General features: G+C 43.4%; 1 protein-coding gene across 3 annotated transcripts; it reads left to right on the forward strand.

The window, feature by feature from the left end:
• Window positions 1–36: 36 nt before the first annotated feature.
• On the forward strand, window positions 37–21753 carry TMEM169 (transmembrane protein 169). 3 transcript variants are annotated; one of them, XM_025441829.3, is made up of 4 exons: window positions 37–146; window positions 587–815; window positions 16904–17268; window positions 19385–21753. In XM_025441829.3, exons 3-4 carry the CDS (start codon window positions 16998–17000, stop codon window positions 20005–20007), a joined length of 894 nt encoding a protein of 297 aa, XP_025297614.1. In that variant the 5' UTR covers window positions 37–146; window positions 587–815; window positions 16904–16997; the 3' UTR covers window positions 20008–21753. The 3 variants fall into 3 exon arrangements, with proteins under 3 accessions (XP_025297614.1, XP_025297616.1, XP_025297615.1); XM_025441831.3 differs by having other exon boundaries at window positions 587–710; XM_025441830.3 differs by having other exon boundaries at window positions 51–146; window positions 592–815.
• Window positions 21754–23049: the final 1296 nt, after the last annotated feature.

A 23049-nucleotide genomic window follows, 5' to 3' on the forward strand; every position in this document is an offset into this window, starting at 1 on the left:
CCCCCGCCCCGCCTTGGCCCCGCCCCCGAGGCCCCGCCCCCGCCGCCGCGGCTCCGCAGCCTCCCCGCGCGCGGCTGCTCCCCCGCGGCGGTGCCCGCTTGCCCGGGCCTGGGTCCTGCGCCGGACTTTGGCCCCGGCATGCGCAGGTGAGACGCTGTCGTTCCTTGCCGTTCGTTTCTGCTTTTGTGTTCACACTTCGGTGCCATTGCGGTGGCTGGAGGATGGGAAGCGGACAAAAAGCGGGCGCGTGCTCGATTTCCAAAAATCCCCGGTGCTCCCTCCAGCCCTCGCGGTTAATTAAGATGAAATCTCCGGGGGCATCCGGGGAAGCAGAGGCTGCAGCTCGGGAGCCAGTGCTGCTGCGCCCGCCCTGGCTGCGGACCCCGGAGGGAGGGAGGGAGGGAGGGCGGCAGCTTGGCCTCCGGATCCTGTCACCCTCCGGAAGGGATGCTGGGGCTCGGGGGGTGGGGTGGGGGTGCAGTGGCAGTTATCCACAGCGCCCAGATAATACATGGTTTTAAAAATAACTGGAGCCCACTTCCACCTCCCCTCCCTTCCCCTTCCCCTTCCCCCCCACCCTCCCCAGCTCAGGAATGAAGGGAAGAGGCGACCTTTACCAGACTGGAGACCTAATCCATCTCAACCCGGCTGCTGCAGAAACTGATGAGTCCAGGGGTGTGTGCTTCCTGCAAGGACGCATGCGGCTCCAGGTGTGTGTGTGTGAGATCCTCTCTTCTAATTCATTCCCTGTGCAGGGAGGCCAGCAGCCAGCGCCTGGGGACAGTTTCTCATCCACGGTTTAATGCCCAGTAATGGTAAGTTATTATTCAGATCCTCCTCCGTATTGTTCACCTTGCTTCATGCTGTCAGCCCCCCCCCCCCCCCCCCCCCAGAGTTAGCTTATACCTGGACTGGCCTAGTGAGACTTGGCCTAAGAATATGGCAGAGCTAGGGAATGCGTGTGGTGCTGTGGTCTTCACAATCCAGGGAAGATGCTATTTCTGTCTGCTGTGAGAGTACAGTATTTTCCCCGACAAGGTATTAAAGTGACGTAAAAGCAACAAATGCCATCATTCTTTTGTTGGGCCCACCGACCAGCTAATTGTTCACAAAGTGAATTAGAAATGGGTCTTGTTAAAGGTGGAATCAGACATCACTTCCTCTCTGATCCTGTATCCCCGTGCCCTTCTCTGACCTTCTTTAAGAAATACTTGCCCAGGTAGCCCCGGTGGTGCAGTGTCTCTGCCTCTCTCTCTCTCTCTGTCTCTATGAATAAATAAATAAAATTAAAAAAAAAAAAAAAGAAATACTTGCCCGGGGCACCTGGGTGGCTCAGTCAGTGAAGCATCTGATTCTTGATTTGGCTCAGGTCATGATCTCTGCGTTGTGAGATCGAGCCCCACATTGGGCTCTGCACTGGGCACCCGCTTGAGATTCTTTCTCTCCCTCTCCCTCTGCCCCTAACCACCCTACCCCCTAATCCCTGGGCGTTTTTTCTCTCTCTAAAAAAAAAAGAAAATTAAGAGAAGTACTTGCCCTTCTCTCTTTGTTGATGACAGATTCCAATCTACACTCATTAAGGAAAAGGAGAAATCAATCCCTTTTGCCTTCTGCTTCCCAGTTGCTAGAGTGTGCTTTGATTCCAATGACAAAGTATTTTTTTTTAACAGCAAGAGAAATAGTGACTCAGTTTTAAGGAATTTCTTATTCCAGAAAATTCCATAACCTTCTTTCTTAAGAGCAGAGAACACTTTAAATTTCTTTTAAAGATGCTTTTAGCACAGATGTCACATAACATGATTTGCTATCTGGTCTGCACTTGTGGATTCACAGAGCTCGGCCAGCGTGGGTCAGTGTGGGCCTGGCTCTACTGCAGCCTCGTATGGACAGCTGAGGGGACTGAGGGGTTCTGCAGTCCTCCAGCGAAAAGGTGACTGGCCTGGCTTTAAGCCACTTTTGCCCGCTAAGGATGACAAGGAGCCATTCCTTGGCTCAAGGAAGTTGCAATCTGATTAGAAAGCTCTCTTTCACAGTCTAGAGAGAGTCTGTGATTGACAGAGATGTTGGAGTCCCTCTGAGAGATCTGTTCAAATGAAAAGGCATCTTTGGCTCCATCATTTTAATTCTGGCTCCTAGTTGAGCCATCTCTTCCCACAGCATCCACAGCATCCCAAGGGATGCTCCTTTGGCGGAATCAAGTGCTACCCTGGGCTCTGCATCACTGCCCCCTTTGTCCCAGGGAAAAAGACGTCTCCTGGGCCACGATCCTTCCACACTCCCACTCTGTCACACCCTATTAGCACCGACTCCCTTCATCTTCTGAGATGCTCTGGCCCTCACCCATCTTCCCACCCCTCCCCCACCCCATCTGCCTGCTAGCTTCATTTTCTTCCTGCCTCAAAGCAGCTGCTGGCTCACACCGACAGGGGCCAGTGAGATCCTCCACATTCAGACTCACAGAATCTCAGTGCTAACAGAATGTCGGTGAGGCATCCAATCACCCCTCCACCCCCGCCTTGAAGCAAGAGCTGTCCTGAACTGAACCAGCTCCCACAAATAAGACGCTAAGCTAGTTCCCGGTGTTCTGCTAATATCTACTGAGTACTTATCATGTGGCAGGGACTGTTCTAGGCACGGTGGATACAGAAAAGTGGCCAGGACAGTTAGCTGTCCTTGCTTTTGTAGTGTTTTGATTCCAGCATGGAGGTATGATGGGAGAGAGAATAGGGGGTGGAAGGTGTACATGTGCCTGAGGTCAGTTAGTGAAGATCCAATTTTACAGCTCTTAACAATATGAAGATGCTCAAGCTCTTTGTAAGCCACTACCCTCGCTACCAGGAACCATTTCCTGAGTAGACGGCCAGGTGCCTCCAGATGATGAACCAGTCCAGGTGGGAGAGCATTGACCAAGAAGATACTGCTCACCCTACCAGGACCGTGAAGGAACGGGATGCAGTCTAACTCATAGCCAATTCACAGCAACTGGCAGGAGGTTAGGGTTTAAAGTTGCTGTTCCATCATTGTTCCAATCATTTAACATCAGTTTGAGCTAAATTCTCTTCCACCTTTACGTTGGTGAGACTGTCTTCCTAAAGGAAGCTATTGGTAATTTTTAGTGGTAAAATGGTAAGCGTTTCATTTCCGAGCTGGCGTAGTGCATCTCGTGGTGGTAAACCAACAATGCTATATTGGAAGAGTATGGCTACCCCCAGACAGCTGCTATGTGCCCTTTGGGTGCCAGATACAGAAACGAGAGAACAGAAAGAGCAATAAGGTTGGAGTAAGGCAAGTTCACTGTAGTAAGAGTAGTAAATTGGCTTGAGAACGATCATACTCCACCCTTCCAGCCCCGGGTTGGGTTCCTTGGAAGAGGGGGATGTGACCATCTGGGTAAAGGTACAAAAAGCAACCCTGGAGGAGTGGAGAATAAAAAAAAAAAAACAAGGGATCCCTGGGTGGCGCAGCGGTTTGGCGCCTGCCTTTGACCCAGGGCGCGATCCTGGAGACCCGGGATCGTGTCCCACATCAGGCTCCCAGTACATGGAGCCTGCTTCTCCCTCTACCTATGTCTCTGCCTCTCTCTCTCTCTCACTGTGTGCTTATCATAAATAAATAAAAAAATAAAATTTAAAAAAAAAAACAAAAAACACAGCTCCCGATTGTTCTTAAATCAATGGCCCAGGCCACACTGATCTGGAAGCTTTATAAACCAGAGGGGGCAAAATAACGGACCTCTTAGTGGTTTGTCTACATGGTAACTTATTTAAATTTGGACTAATCACAACAATTAAAGCCAGGAACTTTAACATGAAATTCCAAACAACCCATACCAAATGGGTCTGCATTTCTCTATGAAAGCAGTTGGCTGGATAGTGGGCTTGGTGGGTGGGAGAGAGGGAAACGACAACTTCCTATTGATAATTTCCTGTTTTTGGAAGAGGCCTGTGCTCTTGTGTTTACCATAGCCACCCCCAATCCCCCGACTCCTTATTGTAGCCAGAAGGTAAGCCTTGGTGTCATTGCCATTTATTAGCTTTTTCCAGCCATAATTCATCCATGTAGGTTACATTCTTTCCTGTAGTGTACCTTAGGGCAGAGGCTTCAAAGCTTTCTGGTTCCTCCACCCACCAAATCCCCAAGTTCTGCTGGGTATCTGGATGGGTTTGGAGAAGATACTGGAACACATTTGCTCCTATGACCACCTGGGACCAGAGAACTGTGAGCAGCCTCCGGGGAAATCATGCCTGATAGTGAGAGGTCTTTGAACCGGTGGCAGTGGACTACCGCTGCTGAGGTGTGTGTTTTGGGCAGGGCTGGGGTGGGGGCGGCGGGGGGGGGGGTCAGTTAGTGACTGAGTAATTGGGAACTGGCCAGTGGGAAGCAAGGAAGAGAGTCCTTTGTTATGACAGCCTAACAAAGGCCCAATATGCTCATCTTGTGGTGTTGTGAGTTTGGGTTTTTACTTAATGCCTAAGAGCTGTTGATCTTTTCTTTCTTTCTTTCTTTCTTTCTTTCTTTCTTTCTTTCTTTCTTTCTTTCTTTCTTTCTTTCTTTCTTTTAAGATTTTACTTACTTATTTGATGGAGAGAAGGGGGTGGAGAGAAAGAAAGCAGAAACAGGGGGAGCTGCAGGAGGAGAGGAAAAAGTAGGCTTCCCACTGAACAGGGAGCCTGACATGGAGCTCGATCCCAGAATCTGGGATCATGACCTGAGCTGAAGGCAGACGCTTAACCGAGTGAGCCACCCAGACTCCTGTATTAATCATCTTCTTCTTTTTTTTTTTTTTATCGATCTTCTTTTAATAAAAATTCTCACTGGATACTGTCTAGCCCACTATGAGCAGAGAATACTAGCTGTCTTAGTCTTCCCAGGCTGCTATAATAAAAATGCCATATACTGGGTGGCTTAAATAATATACATTTTTTTTTTCTCATAGTTCTGGATGCTAGAAAGTCCAAGATCAAGGTACTGGCAGATTCAGTGTCTGGTGAGAGCATGATTCCTAGGTGGCCATTTGGTTGCTGTGTCCTCACATGGCCGAAATTGCAAGAAAGTTCTCTGGGATCTCTTTTATAAGGACACTAATCTCATGTGTGAGGGCTTCACCCTCATAACCTAATCACCTCCCAAAGACTCTACCTCCTCCTACCGTCACTTGGGGTTATGATTTCAACATAAGAATTTGAGAGGGCCACCAACATTCAGCCCATAGTAGTACATAGTGTATTGGACTCTCCAGTGGGTTTCTGGTAGGGCTGAGCCAGCATCAATATGATATCCTTTGTACTGGACACCTGAGTTTTAGAATTCCTAGCCCACTCTAGAAGATAAAAACCCCATTACCAGGGTACCATTTTATGCTCCAACTTTGAAATGTTGAGATGTGTATCAAGATCTGCCTATGCATCAAGGCTGACAAATTAGAACACAGTAAAGAGGGTGAGACATAAAATAGCTTTTTGGACAATCCTATCTAGTATATTAGATGGGATTTCTGTGTGGTTGCCTTAGAAGACCAAAATAATCCTGGATTAAAAGAAGATAAATATTGGGGTGCCTGGGTGGTGCAGTCAGTTAAGTGGCCAACTCTTAATTTCAGCTCAGGTCATGATCTCAAGGTTGTGAGATCAAGCCCCAGGTCAGGCTTCACACTCAGTGGAGAATCTGCTTGAGATTGTCTCTCCCTCTGGCTCTACTGCTTGTACTCTCACTCTCTCTCTAAAATAAATAAATCTTAAAAAAAAAAAAAAAAAAAAAACAAGTTAAACATTTTTCTTTCAAAATACAATCCAGAGGGGATCCCTGGGTGGCGCAGCGGTTTGGCGCCTGCCTTTGGCCCAGGGTGCGATCCTGGAGACCCGGGATTGAATCCCACATCGGGCCCTCAGTGCATGGAGCCTGCTTCTCCCTCTGCCTGTGTCTCTGCCTCTCTCTCTCTCTCTCTCTGTGTGACTATCATAAATAAATAAAAATTAAAAAAAAAAGACAAAATACAATCCAGAGGAAGAGGGTTTATGGCTTTCCCAGTGGCTTTAATTCTTTTTGTCTCAGTCCACTGTCATCTCTGTGGGGTTGCCTTTGTCTGCATGGCCAAGGATGCCTCATCAAGTTTACATTCCAGCTCTCAAGAAAGTGAAAAGAGGAAGGAGAGGGCCAAGCCGGGAAGTTGCACACATCACATCTACTCATATCCCTTTGGTCAGAGACTAGTCATACGATCACACCTGCCACAAAGAATGCTGAGAAATTTTATCTGTAGGAGGGAAGTCATGTGACCTGCAGAACCCTCCATTATTGGAGGAGAAAATAGATACAGGAGGAGTACCTATCAGTTGCACCATAACATGGCTTATTCGCATAGAGGAACTTTTTAATGTCTTTTTTTTTTTAATTAAAAAAAAAAACTATTTTTAAGTAATCTCTACCCCCAATGTGGGCCTTGAACTTACAGCCTCAAAAGATCAAGAGTCACACACCATCCACTGAGCCAACCAGGCACCCTTTAATGTCTCTTTATTAAACTTTCCTTCAGTCTTAGTCTTTGACACGATCAGGGTAATCTTTAATTGCTACCAATTCAAATTGCCCCCCCAAACCAAAATCAATCCAGTCACTTAAAATTTGCTTATTGAACACCTATGTGTTGGCCTACCTCTACCTCTGCGGTACCATTTCCTAGAGCTTGTAGTCTAATAGAGGAGATAGAAAATAAGCAAAATAACAAAATAGAACTTAATTACAGATGTCAGTAAGTGTTGTACAGGAAACAGACTATTGTGATAAAGAATCATAAAAGGCAAGGCAGGGAACCTATTTTAGGTTTGGTGTCAGGACAGCTTCGGAGGAGCTGACAAGTAAACAGAGACTTGGGAAATACAAAGATGATGGCCATGTGACAGGGCAAGATTGAAGCAGATACCAGGAAGGCAGACAGTATGTAAGGCCTCAAGTGGGAAAACATTTAGTGTTCCTGAGGAAAGCATAGGCAGCCAGTGTGATTATAGGAGGTATAGATGAAGGAGGTGGTATATTGGCAGGATGGGGAGGTGCCACATCACTCAGGTCCTTTAGGCAATATGAAAAGGTTTGAATTATGTTTTATACCAATGAGAAGTCAGTGGAGGTTTTAAGCAGAAAATGGCAGGGTTTTATTTATGTTGTCAAAAGATCTTTCTTACTGCTGAGTGGAGAATTGATTGGAAGACAGTGGGAGTAGAAGTCAGAAGATAAGGAGCATTTTTTAGAATCACACATAAGAAAAGATGGCCTTGGGGCTCCTGGTTGGCTCAGTTGGCTAAGCATATGACTCTTTGATTTTGGTTCAGGTCATGGTGTCAGGGCCCTGGGATCAAGCTCCGTGTGCAACTCCATGCTGGGCTCTGCATGTGCAGGCTGAGTTCACGCTCTCAAATAAATGCATAAAATAAAAAAGAAAGAGGAAAGAAAGAAAGAAAGAAAGAAAGAAAGAAAGAAAGAAAGAAAGAAAGAAAGAAAGGAAAGAAAGAAAGAAAGAAAGAAAGAAAGAAAGAAAGAAAGAAAGAAAGAAAGAAAGAAAGAAAAAAGATGGCCTCTTAGACAAGAATGGCAGCAACAGAAATTGGAAAAAGTGGTGGATGAATTTACGAATTGTCTGGAGAATTTTCTTCAAGAGTGGCTTAAAACCAGTTGTTTTATGCATGAGAGCCTAAGCATGTTCTTTAAACCCTATTTTTTCCCTTAGGATTACCAAGAATTTAGAGTTAATGGTTGATTGAGATTAGTGTCCTGCTATATCATAATCATTAATCATCCTTGTACCACAGAAGTGGAGGATGGGTGAGGGCTAACTTCCAAAGAGCAAAGTCTTGTCTCTTAATTCTATTGATGAAAGCCTTGGAAACTGAGGAAATTTGTTTTGCTCCGTCTTTTATGGAGTTTAAAAGGAAAAAGAAATGTTTAGCTTCTCAGATCATATTAACAGATAAAAAATATATTAACAGTATAATAAAGTGTACAAAAACAGGGAAGATAATCAGACATTCCTTTCTTAACAGTTATAACCTATTTTTAAAAATATTTTATTTTTTTATTTGAGAGAGAGAGAAAGAGAAAAAGAGAGCAGGAGGTGGTGGGGGAGGGAGGAGCAGAGGGAGAGGGACAAACCAATTTCACACCAGGCGGGGAACTCAACCCAGCACTCAGTTTCACAACCAAGATCATGACTTGGGCCGAAATCAAGAGTCAGATGCTTAACTGACTGAGCCACCCAGGTGCCCCCAGTTATATCCTATTTCTGAATAGGCATTTTTTCTTCCTCTCTGTCCTATCAGGTCAATAAGGACATATTGAGTGTCTGCTACACGTCTAGCCATAGGGTCTCCCCATTGGAGGTGAAGAAGTATAAGACAGGTCTTGCTTTCTAAAATTTTATAATCTCCCTGGGAAGGTAAATGAAAAATAATGAAGCCATTCATACTCAATACAAGATGATATGAAAGGCTGCATAATTAAGCACTGAGAGGGTGTAGTAGAGATGACAAATGCTACTGAAATACAGAGTAGAAGGCGGCAATAGAAAGGGATCGGAAGCTAACATTTATGGAAGTATGAATCCATCTAAGGTATTTTATACTTGAGCACTCATTCCATTCTCCCCACTCTTCTACAATAATAGGATAGGGGTGGGGACAGACAGGTGGGCTAGAGTAGTCACAGAAGGGGACGTGAGTGAGTGAGTCTGTCTTGAGTAAGGCTTGAAACAGGTAGAGAAGAGTGAAGATGGTGATGTAACCAACATAAATGCATGTGTTGACTGGTCATGTTGTGGGGAAGGGGAAAAATTGATACTAAGCCCTAGCATGGGGCATAAATGTGCAGAGCCTCAAACACCAGGCAGACCCTTTAGATATAGTTGAGTCAGTGATGGCAAGATAGTGGTGATGACTGGACAACATAAAAATGATGGTTTTTTGTTGTTACTTACCATTTAAAATGGTTAAGGAAGAATCTGAGATGGAAGGCTAGAAACCGACTTGAGGAAGTAGTAGTAGAGCTATATTCCAGGGATCCCTGGGTGGCTCAGAGGTTGAGCGCCTGCCATCAGCCCAGGGCGTGATCCTGGAGACCTGGGATCGAGTCCCACGTCGGGCTCCCTGCATGGAGCCTGCTTCTCCCTCTGCCTGTGTCTCTGCCTCTCTCTCTGTGTGTCTCTCATGAATAAATAAATAAAATCTTAAAAAAAACCAACAAACTATTCCAGCATTTGGGGGGAGTAGAAATTCAAATGAAGACATTAACAAAGAGATTTCATAGGAATGAGTGGCAGGACTTAGAGACTGATTACTATTAAAGACATAAGAATATATCCCTAACATGGGAAATGAATTCATCAAAGACAACTCTAGACAATTCTTAGACAATGCTAAGTATAGAATCTTGGGTAAATGCTGGCAGATAGCATGGTACCATGAATAAAACATGGGCCTTAAAAATAGCAAACCTGGGTGTAAGTCTCTGCCCCCACTACTATGTAACCTGGGCAAATTACTTCTCTAAATGGGAATAATAGTTCCTACTTAGAAAAAATAGTGTCTACTTCATTAGTTCGCTGAGACAAATAATATAATCACTGTAAAACACCTAGAACAGCACCTGACATACAGTAAACATCCAAGAAGTTTTAGTTGTTACTAATTTTAAGTCCAAATGTCCTCATTCGTGAAATGCTATTTGTTTCTTAAGATGCTTAGGACAGTTGTACAATATCTGGCACATAGTATTGTCCAAAAAAAAATGTTAGAATGGAATTAAATGGGAGAACCATGTCTGAGCAATTAACACAGAGACTAACGAATCATACAATCAGCAAATGTTATGTTTTGTGAGAATAGGCACAACATAAATGTTGTAAGGTTTCCTTCTCCATCCCTTTTCCTTTCCTTCCCCCTTTATCTATCCTCTTAGTAACACTGAGATTAAGTCTTCTAGAAATAAAGATGATGAATTTGGTTTGAACATGCATAGCCAGAAATGATGAGATATTTAAGTGGAGAATATCCACTAGGCTGCTGGAAGTACATCTGAATGAATCATTAACTCTTGACATCTATATTTGGGCGTGCTTGGCATAGAGGTGTCTTGTAGAGGTAGGCAGGAAGACTGCATATTCCAACAGGAGGAAGACAATGTACTATTGAGAATAGAGGGCAATCAGTTGAGAATTGTGTCTCAAAAGCATTGGTAATTATGGGTGGTGGAGACAGACAAGGGTACAAAGGAGGCAAAAGGAAGATTGGAGTGGTAGCAAGAGAATGAAGGAAGAAAATCAAAGGAAGTAAGGGAAGGTTCAAGAAAGACCTGGAAGTAAGCAGAATTAGGGCTCTGGTATGGACAAGGAGAATAAGAAAGGTAAAATCATCACTGTAGTCACATTGCTGACTTTTAAGGCTGTATTCCACACAGAAAAGAGTGGCTCTATCACCAAAGGAAAGAGGAATGAGGTTCGGGCAGCAAAAGCCAAAACAACCAAACAAACAAAAAACCCAAAGCATACACAAAAACCACCAAATAAAACAAAAACCCTTCAGTTGTCTACTGCAGCCACCACTAAAACTTCCTTCGTCTAAATTTTGGTGGGAAAATTCTGGGCTTTTGAAGTTATGCAACTTAGACTTAAATCCAGGTTCTCTTACTTCTTTATGTAACAGTGAGCTTGTTGAGATGTGCGTTGAGATGTAAGCTAAAGAACATATAACTTACAGCCTGTCCTATAAGGCTTGATAGATGCTCATTTCCTGGCCATTTTTTTATCTTTCCAAGTGATTTACCTGTGTGTATACAGGGTGTGTGTGTGTGTGTGTGTGTGTGTGTGTTAAAAAGAGGCTTGGGAGAAGGGAGGATAAGATGGTAAAGGGAACGGGATATTGAGAGGATGAATAGATAATGACTGTAGACTATTTGATGGAGAAGCTTAGTTACGAAAGAGAAAAACAAGACATAGGTAGAGTTAGTAGCAAAGTAAAGCTGATTTTTCCACATTGGGAATTCTGGGTTTGTTTGCAGGCAAAAAGGAACCAGCAAAGGGGAGAAGTTGGAGCTATTAGAGAGGGAGGAAATCAAGAATAAGAAAGAGATAGGATCAAGAATACACTTGAGGGGACACCTGACTGGCTCAATCAGAAGAGCACATGACTCTTAATCTTGGGATCATGAGTTTGAGCTCCACCTTGGCGGGAGAGATTACTCAATAAATAAACTTAAAAAAGAAAAAAAAAGTATAGTTGAAGTGGTCAAGAAGAATATACACCAGATCACTTACCCTGAGGGAAACCAGACACTGTTGAGAGGATACTCAAACAACCCATGGAGAGGCCCGCATAGTGAGGAACTGAGTCAGCACCACGCAAGTGTGCCATCTTGGAAGCAGATCCTCTGAGCCCTTCCAAGCCTTCAAATGAGTGCTGCCCTGCCATCTTCAGAGACCTAGAGACAGACCTATCCAACTAAGGCACTCTCACATTTCTGACCCAGAAAATCTATTCACAGGAGAACCACAAAGATTTGAAGAGAATTCTATTGACAGAATACTTAAAAGAGTTCAGACTGTCCAAAACAAAAAAGGCCTTTGGAGCCCAAAATTCTGTAGGTGGGAAGCAGACTAAGAAGTCGACTCCCCACCCAGCTGAGACACTCTCCAATTACTGACACAGAGAACTGTGTAGGATAGTACAGCCCTCTAAACTTGGGGTAATTTGTTACAAGACAGTAGATAACTGATACACCTTGTTCTGACCCCATCTGGTATTTCAGCCTCACAGCGAATAGAGTTACAAAGTTCCCACAAATTTAGGAAAAGACTGTTCTATGGGCCTAACAAGTAGTCACCAGAAGAAGTTTTAAACCTGTTTGCTCGGGATCCCTGGGTGGCGCAGCGGTTTGGCGCCTGCCTTCGGCCCAGGGCGCGATCCCGGAGACCCGGGATCGGATCCCACGTCGGGCTCCCGGTGCATGGAGCCTGCTTCTTCCTCTGCCTGTGTCTCTGCCTCTCTCTCTCTCTTTGTGTGACTATCATAAAAAAAAAAAAAAAAAACAAAAAAAAAAACAAAACAAAACAAAAAAAAAAACAAAAACAAACCTGTTTGCTCAACAGCTCTCTGTGTGAATATGATTTAGAATGCCCACTCATTAGTGGAAGTCCCTGGCTGACCTGACTGACTTTTAGAAATGAAGGATGGACTCTAATGGGCTGGTTTCTTTTTCTTTCTTTTTTCTTTTCTTTTCTTTTCTTTTCTTTTCTTTTCTTTTCTTTTCTTTTCTTTTCTCTTTCTTTTCTTTTTTCTTTTCTTTTCTTTTTTCTCTTCTCTTCTCTTCTTCTCTTCTCTTCTCTTCTCTTCTCTTCTCTTCTCTTCTCTTCTCTTCTCTCCTCTCCTCTCCTCTCCTCTCCTCTCCTCTCCTCTCCTCTCCTCTTCTCTTTCTTTTCTTTCTTTCATTTTATTTACTTTTTCACAAGAGACCCAGAGAGAGGCAGAGACAGGAGAAGCAGTCTCCAAGCAAGGAGCCCAATATGGGACTCAATCCCGGGACTCTGGAATCATGCCCTGAGCCGAAGGCAGACGCTCAACTGCTGAGAGGGAGGCGTCCCAGTGGGCTGGTTTCTAAAACCATGTCCACTGAGGGAAGTTGTTGTTAATCAACTGAACAGGTTCAAAACTTGTTCTGATGGCTATCTTTTACCACAGCTACCAAACAAATCGGGCCATTTTGTACTCTCACATCATGGGGGTTTTTTGTTTTGGTATTTTTTGTTTGTTTTTTGGTTTTTGTTTTGAAGTGAATCAGGGACAGTTACCTGTTTTGCAAGTAGACCCTGGCTGGGTACCTGTCTAAAAATAGCTGTGCCCGAAGCAGGGCATAGATCCCTAAGGTGAATTACCAGGAGCTCACCATTTCTTTATATTTCATGCTTTCTCTAAAGGATTTTAATGGGGTCTCTAAGGGTCATTTCCTCTTTTGCTTATAGATAGAATTGTTCCTCCCACCACTCCATCACCTTACAAGATAGCCAAGTTTGTCTTTACATCCTCAAGAGACACTAGTGCTTCTCTTGACTCCTGTTTTCTGTATTATTCTGTCCTACGGCTCCAGAAACTTCCTGTTACCTAACACTGGTCTCTCTCATTGTGGCCACCCAAAACGGAAGAGTTAGAACACTACACATGTTATCTGTTTGCAAAAACCCATTAATAGTGATTATTAATCACTAATCACATGCATGCCTGATGCATAGAGAAGTCCAAAGAGACAAAGAGAAGATGTTTTTATTAGGTTTTGGAAGGAAATTGGAGAAGGTTGTTTTAAACAAAAATATATTGAAAAACAAGAGTTTGGGATCCCTGGGTGGCGCAGCGGTTTAGCGCCTGCCTTTGGCCCAGGGCGCGATCCTGGAGACCTGGGATCGAATCCCACGTCGGGCTCCCGGTGCATGGAGCCTGCTTCTCCCTCTGCCTGTGTGTCTCTGCCTCTCTCTCTCTCTCTCTCTCTCTCTCTCTGTGACTATCATAAATAAATAAAAATTAAAAAAAAAACATAATCATTACCATCAATAGCATTAAAAAAAAGAAAAACAAGAGTTTGAGGGATGCGTGGGTGGCTCAGTGGTTGAGCATCTGCCTTAGGCTCAAGGTCATGATTCTGGGTGTCTGGGATCAAGTCCCAATCAGGCTCCCAGTCGGGAGCCTGCTTCTCCCTCTGACTGTATCTCTGCTTCTCTCTCTATGTGTCTCATGAATAAATAAATAAATCGTAAAAAAAAAAAAAAAAAAAAAAAAAGAAAGCAAAACAAGGGCCTGAGGTTGTGGCTGTTTCTCATTGGCTGCAAGCAGTGTTTAGTGCATTGTTGTTGAGGGAAGGAGGAATCATTCTTCCTTTTCAGGAAAGCAGGAGATGAAATTCCTATGTGAAAGTGGCCTACATGTCAAGAGGGCTGGCTCAGTTGGAGGAACATGCGACTCTTGATCTCAGGGGTGCGAGTTCAAGCCCCACGATGGGTGTAGAGATTACTTAAATAAATACAACTTTTAAAAAAAGATAATTGTCAATCTAATTCTTAACTTCCTCTTTCTGCTGGTTGTGCAGGCTGCAAGGAGTGGTACGTGTATGAGAGAGCTCCCCTGTCAGGGCTTCCCAACTCTATTTTAAATGAAATTTCTTTTATTTATTTTCACACTCTCAAGCTCTGATATTTGTACACTCAGAGTAGATATAAAGTGGTGTGTTCATAGGTCACCTGCATCACAGAATTACCTTGGTATGCTTACACAGTATTGGTTTTACGAGAGGATTTGCATTAGGGAAAACATTTTTTTTGCGGGGGGAGGGAACATTTTTGTATTAAATACAGACTCTTAGAAAGTAGAATTCAAAATTCACATCCATTTTTAACAACAAACCCCTAACCTTAGGGACATCTACACACAGCCTATCCTTTCTGTCCTTTCTGGCTGGATGTCCACTCTTCTGTATTGGGGCTACTTCGGTAGGAGAGCATTGTTTGAGCTTATTGATACCATTAAGGCAAACCTCAACACTCAATTAAGTGTTTACTAGGCACTCAATATTAAGGCAAACTCAAGATTCTAATAGTTGGGTTCCATAACCCAGCTTCTCTTCAGACCACTTAAATCTTTGGTTGGGTTCCTTGTTTTCTGATCAGTTTATCTTGGGAAGCGTTTGTGTTCTGGATCTTTCTGTTCTTGGACCCGTCACCTAAGTTTGAAGTCCAGCAAGTTGTATGCATAGGATTATGAGGATAATGACACTTCTTCTGTTCAAACAGCCCTCCTACTCCAGGCAAAGTTAGGCTGTGAGGATGTCTTATTACCTTCCAGTTCTACCTATGGGCATTTTCACTTCTGTCACTCAGTACCTTCTTTGTTCCAGTCCCTGGACTATGTTCCCAGGACACAAAGATGATTGAGAGTAAATATTTATAATCTAGTGGCAAGACAGATATGAAAATTAACAATTAAAGGGGAAAGGAGAACATGGGCAAAGTGCAGTAGGGCAGAAGTTACTCGCTGAGAAGGTAGCTCAGCCTTTGGAGTGAAAAGTCATTCCATTGGTCTGAAGATGCATCCAAATTTTAGAAACACTGAGATAAGAAAAAAAAATGTGTGTTTGGCATTTGAAGTTGGCACTCTTATGTGATAATATCAAAGATGCATAATTTTAAGACATGAGATTTGCTTCAAACTGAGTGGCATTTGGTGCCTAGCTAGATTTTTTAACTTATTTTTGTCCTCCCCTCCTGGTTGGGCCAGCCCACTAGCTATAGGGGCCATTTAATACAAATGAGAGGAGAAGCCTCGTTATTGGGGATAGAGAGAAATCAAGGAATATGCATGTGGGATTGAAAGAAAGGAAATATGCAAAGACCACTGAAAGAAAATGAGGATTTGGAAATTGAGAATAAAAGTAACAGAAAGCCGGCAGTCTGGAATCACTAGAGAGTGGCCAGTCTCCAGAATCCTGGGGTGGCAGGATTGTGAGTAGAATCTGGCAATTCTCAATTGTAAATATAGCTATTTGTGAATGGAGAAGCTTATTTGGTAAATAGGTCAGAATTTTTCATATTAATAAAAGCTGTCGGGATCCCTGGGTGGCGCAGCGGTTTAGCGCCTGCCTTTGGCCCAGGGCGTGATCCTGGAGACCCGGGATCAAATCCCATGTCGGGCTCCCTGTGCATGGAGCCTGCTTTTCCCTCTGCCTACGTCTCTGCCTCTCTCTCTCTGTGTGTGACTATCATAAATAAATAAATAAATAAAAAATAAAATAAAATAAAATAAAATAAAAGCTGTCACTGTAGTCATTAAAGAAAGATGTTTTCTCAGTATAATTACCAATAATAATGGATAACAACAAGGCCCCTTGCCTCCTTTACCAAGTTTAAAACTGGGTTTGTTAAAAGTTCATGAGAGTATTTTGGCTAATAATGAAGAAATGAGAGAATGGGAATATCACCATTTTCTAACTTCTAATGAATTAATAGGTCTAGCCAATATTATCAATGGCTACTAATTTCACCAAAAAATAAAAAAAATAAAAAAAAATAAAGGCCTCTATAATGCTGTCTGGCCGTAATAACCAACCAAAAACATTCCAACATAAATCTGATCAAGCCCATTTAGCTACCAATTTATAGGAAATACATGATTCAAAGGAATACCCTACAGGAATGCAATCAGCAAAATCTAGACTGAGAATCTGCAAGGTAAATGACCTGCTTTCTTTAATAAAGAAATTGGAAGGAAAATAATTGGAGGGCCCAGCATATACACCTGGCCAATACAGTAGTCAGTAGCTACATGTGGCTATTTTAAGATTGATTAGAATTCAATTAAAAAAGAAAAAGCAGGGCAGCTGGGTGGCTCAGCGGTTTAGTGCCGCCTTCAGCCCAGGGTGTGATGCTGGAGCCCCGGGATTGAGTCCCACATCAGGCTCCCTGCATGGAGCCTACTTCTCTCTCTTTTGGATGGCCCCAGCCATCCAAATCATCATGTTTGGTGGGAGTGAGAATAGTTCTTAAATCCCATTTATCTATAAAGCTTCCTCACCCGAATTCCTTATACTCAACATCTCCCAGCTAAACTGATGGGTTTTGCATAATATTATAAGTTTACATAAATGACAAAAATATTATTGCCACACAAATAAAATTTTATTTATTCACCACAACCCAATCTTGAGAGAGTATCTCCGTAGCACTCCCAAAACACAGCGTTAAGATAAGTGAAGGGAGGAGAAGCCTTCATGCCAAGTTGAGAATCATTTCCCAGCCCCCTTCCCCTCTCATCCTATTTCCTTCCCATTGATAACTTTGCTTTCTTATCTCTCCTGTGGAACTTATTGATGCAACATCTTTGCACAGCCCCATCCAGGAAGAAGCTCTGTGATGTGTGAATCGTGAGTTTGCTCAAGCAAGTCAGACCCTTCCCACGGAATAAGTAGACCTGAGGACTAGGATGGAAGAGCTGGCACCAGTAGAAGGCCATGGCCAGCTCCCAAGCCCCCACCAGGGCTCTCTCAGGAAGGCCGTGGCTGCTGCCTTGGCCCTGGATGGGGAATCCACGATGGGTCGCAGGAAAAAGAAGAGGAAAGAGTCCCGCCCAGAATCTATCATCATCTACCGTTCAGAAAATGACAAACTGGAGGAGGAGCCCGGGGAACTAGAAGGTGGAGACCAGCCTAAAGAAGAGGAGGGAGATGATTTCCTAGACTATCCTGCGGATGATGGTAAGTCTCTGGGGCCACTTACTTTAAACCACGGGAAGGAATGAGGATTCTCCAGAAGACAGGGATTTGCTCACTCACCTCTTTTGTCTTGTTGATACATTTCTTCTTGCGATGTTACAGTCTTCATTCAACAAATCGGCAGTATTTATTAAGCATTTATAATGTTCTCTTCTCAGTGATGTGGAGATCTCTGTCCTTTCTGAACTCTTAGTGTAATAGAACAGACCGATTCATACACAAAAATTAGTAATACAAGTAGACTATGCTAATTAATTATTGATTTTTAAGACTATCTAATTATTTAATACATATAAGATAAAGAAGCTAATAGTGGGCTTTTATAATAATCAGGAAAATGCAAATTATAACAGCCGTGGGTTATAATATTCCTCCACATGTAAGCTGACGAAAAATTGGGTAAACTTAGGATAACATCAATGTGAGAAAATATACCTCAAGTGAAATGGGATCTGTTTTACCCACTTTGTAGGGAAATTTATTGATATTTATTAAATTCAAACTGTGTGTATCTTGTGTTCTAGAAATTCTCAGAATCTACCCCATGAAACTTATGCTCATGGGCATAAGGATGCATGTATAAAAACATCTGTTGAAGCCATGGAGTGTCCGGATTAAGCATCACCGTGCAGCAATAGATGGATGGGGTAGATCTATTTGTGTAGATTAATTGATGTCTAAGACATAGGCCCACAGTGGACAAGACAAGCAACGTCCCTGCTCTTGTACAGTTTACCTTCTAGTCAAGGGAAGACAGTGAATAAGGCAGTAAATACAAGGTAATTTCAGGTAGTGGTATGAGTTGCAAAGACAATAAACCATGGTGATGGGAAGAGAACTGGTGAAGGGTGTGGGGGAAGAGATTGCATGGCCATATGAAGACCTCTGGGAAGTGACGCTTGAGCTCATCCAGATGAAATGAAGGACCAGCCATGAAATGCTCTTGGCAGAGCTTTTAGAGGAGAGGGAGCAGTAGGGGCAAAGATCCTAAGATGGAAGGTGTTGGGAAAATTGTACAACCCATCTACCTGTGTAGTCAAAATCTCTGCCACTCTCCTGAGCCCTGCTCTTTAGGTGGGTCCATTCTATTCCTCTTCCAGTCATGGAGCAAGGAACCTAGCCTATCTATAATCTCCCCTACCTCCACTTCTAGACTACATTTCACATACCAAGGGCCACAGGCTTCTGTGTTTTAATATCTCCAATCTCACTCCAGGATGGCCAAAGGATGGCCATTTGATGGTGATGGTGGTGGTGGTGTGTGGGTATGTGTATATGGTGGGTGTACACGTGTGGTATGTGTGATACGTGTGTCCAGAGCTTGGACATGAGGTCTGAGATGTCCACAGACACGAGGAAGCCTCCTCTCATGGAAGCATAAGTACAGGGATAAGCAGATAAGCAGGGAAGAGGAGTGAACTGTCCAGCACTATGATATGCACACAGCACAATCTTCACACACACTAGTGGATATTCATGTACCTATAAACTAGAAATAAGATTATTATGAAGTGGTGTCTGTGGCAAAATTCCTCATACCCTTCCATATCACAGAGATCATGCCAAGATTGAGGCCCAGAAAGTGGAGAGAGAAATTAAAAAGCAACAACTTTCTTTACAGTTTTTTTCAGAGTCCATGTGTGTGGAGTGAGAGTTCCCTGGGGGAAGTAATAATACCAATAATCACCTTCCTGAGGGAGATCCACTCCATCCGTGCCTGAGTAATTGACTCTAGGACTGTGCCAGGTGCTATAAAAACAGGAACTGTTGGGGGGCCTGGGTGGCTCAGTTGGTTAAGCATCTGCCTTTGGCTCAGGTCCTAGGATCAAGTCCTAAGTCCTGAGTCAGGCTCCTTGCTCAACAGGGAGTCTGCCTTTCCCTCTCCCTCTGCTTGCTACTCCACCTGCTTGTGGTCTCTTTGTGTGTCAAATAAATAAATACAATCTTTAAAAACAAAAAGCCTTAAAAAAATTAAAAAATAAATAAATAAAAACAAAAAGCCCCAGGAACTGTTGTATTCAGCCCCCAGCTCAAGTGATGACACTGTGGTGAAATGTCCACATTCTGACCTTGACTTCACCTCCTTGATCCTCTGCAGGGATGTGGAACATGCCCATGGACAGCCGCTATGTCACATTAACTGGGACCATCACACGAGGAAAGAAAAAGGGCCAGATGGTGGACATCCATGTCACACTGACGGAGAAGGAGCTGCAAGAATTGACCAAGCCTCAAGGGTCATCAAGGGAGATAACACCTGAAGACAGAAAGGCCTGCCAAATGGGAGCAGACCGTGGGCCCCATGTGGTCCTCTGGACGCTGGTCTGTCTGCCTGTGGTCTTTATCCTCTCTTTTGTTGTCTCTTTCTACTATGGCACTATCACCTGGTACAACATCTTCCTTGTGTACAACGAGGAGAGGACCTTTTGGCACAAGATCTCGTGTTGCCCTTGCCTCATTCTCTTCTATCCAGTGCTCATCATGGCCATGGCCTCTTCCCTGGGCCTCTATGCCGCTGTGGTCCAGCTCTCATGGTCCTGGGGAGCATGGTGGCAAGCTGCCCGGGACATGGAGAAAGGCTTCTGCGGTTGGCTCTGCAGCAAGCTAGGTCTGGAGGACTGTTCTCCCTACAGCATTGTAGAGTTGCTTGAATCTGACAATATTTCAGGCAATCTCTCCAACAAGGACCCCATCCAGGAAGTAGAAACTTCCACTGTCTAAACTTCCAACATCGTATGTTCTTCTCTCGTCCCAGTAGCCTATATGCTGTCTTCCAATTGCAGAAGATTCTTTCTTTAAATTAGCCCCCTACCTCTCACAGTTCTGGAAAATTGTAGCCCACACTGTTCTGTTCTACCATCTTGGTGGTTCCAGGAGCGCAGGGAACAGAAAAGCAATTTATGCCAAAGCTGTGTATCCATGGATGAATTCTCATATCCTGCCCTAAAATGACCATTGATCTGGGACAAGGAGCTCAGTTCTAAGTTCAGGAGTTTGAAGATGTTACTGGTGCCTGGAAACCAGGGGAGTATGTGACTAAATGTGACAGGGGAAAAGGGAGGCTCCAGGAAGACCAAGTTCACCAAAAAGATAATAAGTAGGATGGAGAGAAACACTTAGGACAGGGCTACCACAGTGCAGCAGGATGTGAAGATTTTTGTGCATTACTTAGATTTTAATATAGTGGCATGTAATGCAAATCCTAAAATATCAGTGGTTTAAACAGGATAGAAGTTTCATTCTTTCTTGTGCAGAAGTCTGGAGGCCGACCATCAGGGTACCTGACCAAGTCATCCAAATCGCAGGCTTTATTTCCCTACCATTGGGATGTAGCCCTTTGTCCTTGTAAGGAGACTTCGGGGAAGTCTCACTCAACACTTCCTATCTTTCATTGGCCAGGCCTTGGTCACATGACCTCACAGGCGAAAGAGGCTGGGAAATGTAGTCTCTTAGTTGGGCAGCTATAGTCTACGCAAAATATTTGGGTTCTGCTAATTTAAGCAAAAAAAGAAAACATGGCTATTTTGGTAGGCATAAAAGAGTCTCTGCCTCCTGGTAATTATTTAAATATATTCAGGTCCCAAACTGCTAATATAGTTGTATTTATTTATTTATTTATTTAGGACTGAATGTTACATAGAGAATTTATACATAGACACTAGCTACATATACTGTGTATATGCTACCAATAGATGTTAGCAGCTCTTGTACTTTGCAATTAGTCTGTAATGTCATGTGGTTTCAGGGTTTTTAGAAAGGAAGAGTGAAGAGTTGAATATAATTAGTAGCATAACTTTTTTCCTGGTAGTGAAGGCAGGACTGGGGAATGATAGTTAATATAATCTACATATTAAAGACTGTGGAGGGAGGGCTTGCAAACTTCACCCAACAGGTTTCAGTAGCCCTAAGTGCTCAGACAGGATTAGCCTTCGGTTGTTTGGCAAGACCTCACAGCCTCACTCACTCAGACCCTGCTGGAATATCTTGGCTGTGCTGTGAAACTTGTGTCCTCCTGGCCACTAAGGGGTGTACACCAGATGAATCTAGATTCATAGAATCTGAACTTTTTTTTCTATTTAAATTTATTCCAGAGGCTAATTTCAAAAAATCAAATCCCAAGAGATGAAGATTTTTTTTTTTTTTTTTTTGAGGTTTGGGTCTTTACAAGAACACCTGATGCCCATTTCTTGTTCATGTCTCAGGAAGAAGCTGTGTTAAGAACTGTGAATCAAACCAGATGGGTCAGTAGTGCTCTCCCACAGAAGGACAGGGACATTTGCCTAAAGTATGTTGAACACCGTTTTCAGAAGAACGCCCTTTAAAAACAACAGCAACAACTATTATTAGTTTCACACAAAACAAAACTGCCCAGCATTTTTGAAAGTAACCTTGGTGCTCTCTGGTGCTTTTGCAAAAATGTAAACAATTGAAATGAAGACAAAGAAAATAAAAATAAAATTGAATTAACGTTGTTTGCATGGTCTTTGAATTTCTCCAAAGTTGCTTTGAGTGCTACAATTTCCAGAAAAAGGTGAGTGTGGTGGCTGACCTATGTACATATAACGATCTTAATATGGATCCTTAGGTCTGGACTCTTTCCACGTACAACTTACTTATGGAGATTCCTTTTAGGTGGACTGTTTCCACAGACCACATATTTACCTATAACCTAATGTGATGTTGGAACTGCATGTCACATTTTTTCCTGGAATTAGGGAAATCAATGGTCAAGGCCAAAAATAATCAATATTAAAATATGGGGGCTGTGGTAGAATGGAGGAGGATGGGGTGAGGGTGGGGCCCAAGGGATATTGAAATGACGTGGACATGGCCCTCATCCTAGTTAGGCTCACAACCTAGAGGAAGAAACTGAAATCATTTCAGAAGGGCTCTAAGAAGGTATGTAAAAGCCCAGAAGCAGGAAAACTTAACCACTTACCTACTGATATTGAGCAACACCTTCATATTGATTCAAGTCCAAGGGGGAATAAACCCTTTATTCTCCAGGATTTTCAGTGAAACAAGATGCTAAGTCTTAAAAAGTTTAGATAACCTGAAAGTTTCACCCCAAACTTCAGTTTTGCAGTGTTCCAAATGCTTAGTGGCTAACATCATTTCCTCTGCCCCCACCCTCTGCCCTTGAGACACAAACAAGCAGAGGTACTAGAATCTCTTCTATTTCTTCCAGGAAACAAACCTGCCCTGGAGGAGGTGAGTGTGAGAGAGTGGGGAAGAGGGAGGGACAAGAGGGATAAAGGGGGGGGGGGGAGAGAAATGCATACAAGATAAAAGCACTGAAATGGTTGACACAAAATGAACAAACCTTTCAGAATCTCTGAAAGTAAGAAAGAGTTTTTTTATTCAAGCCAAAGTTAGGACAGCTGCCAGGGAAATGCACTCTTCACAGGGCAGAAAATGATCTGGAAAATGAAGTTATAGGGATGGTACCTTTTTCACTGAGATTATAGATTAGCATACAGGCAGGAATCATGAGTTTTAGCGTAAAGGGATGTGAGGAATAGGATTATTGATCAGTAACTCCAGGAAGGACAAGATAGTTTTCTTTCGTCATTCACAAAGATGTGCAATGCCCGTGTGGCAGCCCATAACCAAGGTTTGGGTCTGAATGAGGGTTACATACAGTTGATGAGGGAGCAGGAGGCCAGCTGAGGACAAAGCACAAGCTGACACCCCACTCCCAGGTGGGCTATGTGTGACCTTCCTCAGGCACTCCTGGCTGCCCCAAAACTAAGGGAAAGGAAA

Source organism: Canis lupus, chromosome 37 (assembly GCF_003254725.2).
Source record: "Canis lupus dingo isolate Sandy chromosome 37, ASM325472v2, whole genome shotgun sequence".
NCBI lineage: Eukaryota > Metazoa > Chordata > Mammalia > Carnivora > Canidae > Canis > Canis lupus.

Bases quoted from the DNA above. Each gene is read 5' to 3' on its own strand.
- TMEM169 (XM_025441829.3), top strand. From the start codon at position 16,998: ATGGAAGAGCTGGCACCAGTAGAAGGCCATGGCCAGCTCCCAAGCCCC. The intron at 17,269-19,384 runs GTAAGTCTCTGG...GATCCTCTGCAG, and splicing joins AGACTATCCTGCGGATGATG to GGATGTGGAACATGCCCATG.